We start from the raw sequence: 2,294 nt of genomic DNA, 5'->3' as shown, positions 1-2,294 counted from the left end.
GAGATGAATGCGACTGTAAGTACTATGATTGTAAATTAAATGGTTTCATAGCACTTTACCAGTGGCTTTTGCTTCTTTTTGCATGCAAGTTCTATTGCCCTGAGGTCTAAATTATAATTTCATGGAGCTGAATTCTTAGCACAGTTTCATCTTGTTATTCTTATCAATATTTCTTGCATTTTCTATAGTCACGCATCTTGACAAGATCATTGGTACTATTATTGGACCAATTTTTGGAGCAATTGCTTTTATTGTTATTATTTTCTTATTACTCCTTTTCTTGCGGCATCGGATGAAAAATGAATAACACTACACACTTAGTTGTATTATGAAACTGAATGAATTATTACTTATAATTTTCCATGTTTTATTTTTCTAATCACTGGTAAAAGTATTGTAGTAATCCCTGCATTAATCAAAGCATCCACTCATTATATTAATCATAGTAGATCTACTACAGATCTATATAAGTACTATAGTATGGAATGCTAGTAATGATATCAATTTTTTTCTAATAGTTACTGCACGTGATCGTGTCACTGCTATTGTCCTTGGATCAGTTTTTGGAACTATTGGATTGATTCTTGCTTGTGTTCTTACTGTTACTGTCATCAGAAAATTTTGTTCTGATTAATCATTTATTATAATTTCTTTGTGTGATAATTAAAATTTTTAGTCTGTTATAAAATATTTTACATAAGTCCTAACATAGCAGAAAATGCCTTTCCAATAACTACAGCAAAATTATATCTTTAAACAACTTTTGATTAACTCTTGTAATTTCTGTATTGCAATTATACAAGTGTTTATACACTTATAGTACTAGATCTGGGTATAGTGTTATATTACTATAGTATTGGAATGTTAGTAATGATATCAATTTTCTTTCATTAGTTACTGACCGTGATCGTATCATTGCTATTGTCCTTGGATCAGTTTTTGGAACTATTGGACTAATCATTGCTTGTGTTGCTGCCTGTTGTTTTATTTTTTTTTGTTGGATTAGTAATTAATCATCAGTCATTATTAATTTTTATAAATTTTCATGATTTATTGAACTCTTTGTGCACAAAAACTAGCAATTTTACTAACTGCTTAAGTCTTTAACATCAGTAATATTGTATATGTACTATCATACTGCTATGCACATGTATACAGTCTATACACGTGTATAAAGTCAATAATATATAAATAATGAAAATTATAAAAAATCAGCTATAAAAATATATAGGTCACAAGTATTTTCTTCTAATTGCTACAGCAAGGTCATGTCTGTGAACAACATCTGATTCCAGTACCTCTACAATAGTATCCCAAGTGAAAGGAGGGCAATCAATACTGGTTTGCCAATGATGAAAAACAGCAAGATAACAGGCCATTGGGTTAGATTTGTTCTGTATATCAATAGAATACAGAACGGATGAATGAATATCAAGCATTGTGCCAACAACCATCCATTTTTCAGGAGCTTTAGCAGCCACATCATTCATAAGATGTCTTTCTTTAGGAATAGGAGGAGGAAGTGGAGGAGGAGATGAACCTAGACAATATACTTAAGTATCAGAGTTCACATAATTTATATAAATTACCATTGACTTTTCTTTCTTGACTTTCTAATGTTGCTTGTCTGTTTGTGTCCCTGCATGACGGTAATGGTCTAGCATCTATAAATAAGGTTTAATAGTAAAAGAATTCTGATTCAATACCTTACCTAAAGTTAGTTCCAGCATTGTAGTATCATCGTATATTTTGTATTCACCAAGAGTTTTGTCGTCATTCATTTTAAACTGGCCAAAAATTAAGTTAATATATGATAAATTTAACTTATATTTACTGCAGAGCCTCTTCTTTAAAATAAGAACACTTTCATCTAAGTCTATAGACTCAGTAACAACGTCTCCTGAAGGCATCGATATACGAACAGTCAATGAAACAAGGAGATCAATGACTTCAATTGGTTGAACACCACGAGTATAATATCGGCATAAAGGTACTTCATTACTCAAAATATTTTCAATTGATCGACTGTAAAGCATTTGCTTAGAAACTGGTATTCCTTTGATTGCCTCTATTTGTTTTTTCAGTTCTCTAATTTTAGCTTTCAGGGGTATGTGAAAATTCTTCTTTATTCCTCCAGGAAGTGCCACTGTAAGGCTAGGACTGCAGTATGGATTAACTTGCACTTTGAACTTAATCACTAATCTACAAAAATCATTAATTTGCTTAGAATCATCATGTATAATACAATCATCTAAAAGAAGTTGTAGCTGTTCAATTGGTATTCCGGGGATCCT

At 31.2% G+C, this 2,294-nt stretch overlaps 1 protein-coding gene across 1 annotated transcript; it reads right to left on the bottom strand.

The window, feature by feature from the left end:
• Positions 1-930: 930 nt before the first annotated feature.
• LOC109591517 (uncharacterized) lies at positions 931-2,279 on the bottom strand. Its single transcript, XM_020007244.1, has 4 exons — positions 1,712-2,279; positions 1,590-1,664; positions 1,452-1,540; positions 931-1,394 (listed from the first exon to the last, which is right to left on the bottom strand). Exons 1-4 carry the CDS (start codon positions 2,034-2,036, stop codon positions 1,233-1,235), a joined length of 651 nt encoding a protein of 216 aa, XP_019862803.1. The 5' UTR covers positions 2,037-2,279; the 3' UTR covers positions 931-1,232.
• Positions 2,280-2,294: the final 15 nt, after the last annotated feature.

The sequence above is a fragment of the Amphimedon queenslandica genome, unplaced genomic scaffold (genome assembly GCF_000090795.2).
Source record: "Amphimedon queenslandica unplaced genomic scaffold, v1.1 AMPQUscaffold_7964_Cont20089, whole genome shotgun sequence".
NCBI lineage: Eukaryota > Metazoa > Porifera > Demospongiae > Haplosclerida > Niphatidae > Amphimedon > Amphimedon queenslandica.
The sequence above is the reverse complement of the archived record's forward strand: the minus strand, read 5'-3'. Positions and strand labels throughout refer to the sequence as shown.